The following is a 1,497-nucleotide window of genomic DNA, read 5'->3' as shown; positions in this document are numbered from 1 at the left end:
TGCATGACTTTCTCTATAAAAGATTGTTGGTGCGACTGCTGAGAGAGCTGGAATCCAGGAGGCGGTTCTTGCCTATGCTGTTGATTTACCCCTGGTTGGTGTTGCTCCTATTGGTGACCTCCCCAAGAGAAATTTGGATGGTTCCTCCATCCAAGATTATAGGTGTTCGAGAATGGGTTGTTTTAATAAAGCATACCGACTGCGGATTATGTAGGCAATTAGTGTAGGAATGAGGATTTCCACAACCCACACAGCTAACCATGGGTTGTACGAATGTTTCCACCTGATTTGTCTTTTGCATGTTTGATGTGTTCCCCAGTGATATATTTTGCAAAAGGTTTGTCATGGTAGCCACTTGTGTAGAAAGCGTGGCTATTGCGTTAGAATCAACAGAGTTCACATTCTGAGAGCGTCTCCTCCTATCTGCTCTTGTGTCATAAGTGTCATCTACCCATTCCATATTTTTCTTGGCGATGCGATCTAGTATTTCTTTAGTTTCATTGTAAGATTTATCCAGAATACCGCTAGCTGCAGCTGCGTCGACTGCATTTGAGATGCTCTATTCAATCCTCCATAAAAGGTTTCCATCTGGACAGTTAAATTTAATCCGTGATTAGGGAAATTCTTGACCAGTCCTTTGAAGTGCTTCCATGTGGCACTCAAGGTTTCTTCATGTTCAAAGTTCATTATTTCTCTCCGCCTCCTTGCGTTCATGGTGGATGGAAAATATTTCTGTATGAATTTCTCCACTAATTTTTCTTAAGTCGTTATCTCCTCAGGCTCCAAAGAACTCGTCCATTGCTTTGCGTCATCACACAGAGAATATGGGAATAAGGATAACCTGATAGCTTCTGGTGTGATACTAGGAATCACAAACGAATTGCACGTCTCCAAGAAACGTTTCATGTGGATGTGAGGGTCTTCTCCACGATCACCTTCAAACTGGCTAGGTGTTTGAAGCATTTGTAACATTACAGATTTCATCTCAAACCTTGTCCCATTTGGCGTTGGATATATGATCCCTGGTGAAGAATCATACAACACAGGAGACGCATACTCCCGTATGGGATGTGTACTACTATTTTCCATTATGATAAGATTTTAAGCAGCATGGGCTAGCTGTTGAGCTAAGTTATGATTTGCTTGCTCGTCCGTCATTTGTTATTGCCTGAATTACTGTCTGAGTTGTTGCCTTAACCTACAGCGACGATTAGATCGGTTTCTTCGTCGGAAGGTCCTTTCAACTTCCGGGTGTATACAAATTCAGGAGTGTTTTGCCGTCTCAAAAATGTTTACGTCACTTTCGCATTTGGGATTGCCCTGCACATGTGCTTGAGTCTAATCCCAAAAAGTTGGAACCACGGTCGAGGTTATGCCTCTTTTAGGCTACTCCAAAGGTACACGAGGGGTTATTTTAATGATCCGACGGAAAATAGGGTGTTTGTTTCGACAAACGCTACTTTCTTGGAGGAGGATCATATAAGGGAGTACAGTCCC

The 1,497-nt window shown here is 42.6% G+C and overlaps 1 protein-coding gene across 1 annotated transcript; it reads right to left on the bottom strand.

Moving 5' to 3' along the window:
* Positions 1–759: 759 nt before the first annotated feature.
* Positions 760–1,089, bottom strand: LOC150035137 (uncharacterized). Its single transcript, XM_090315241.1, has one exon. The coding sequence runs from the start codon at positions 1,087–1,089 to the stop codon at positions 760–762; it is 330 nt and encodes a 109-aa protein (XP_090171367.1).
* Between the last annotated feature and the right edge of the window lie 408 nt (positions 1,090–1,497).

The sequence above is a fragment of the Benincasa hispida genome, chromosome 7 (genome assembly GCF_027475165.1).
Source record: "Benincasa hispida cultivar pf3 chromosome 7, pf3_genome.v1.1, whole genome shotgun sequence".
Classification (NCBI taxonomy): domain Eukaryota; kingdom Viridiplantae; phylum Streptophyta; class Magnoliopsida; order Cucurbitales; family Cucurbitaceae; genus Benincasa; species Benincasa hispida.
This window is presented reverse-complemented; position numbering and strand designations above follow the sequence as displayed.

What these genes read in the sequence shown, in the direction of transcription:
- LOC150035137 (XM_090315241.1), bottom strand. Translation starts at nt 1,089, where the DNA reads ATGGAAAATAGTAGTACACATCCCATACGGGAGTATGCGTCTCCTGTG.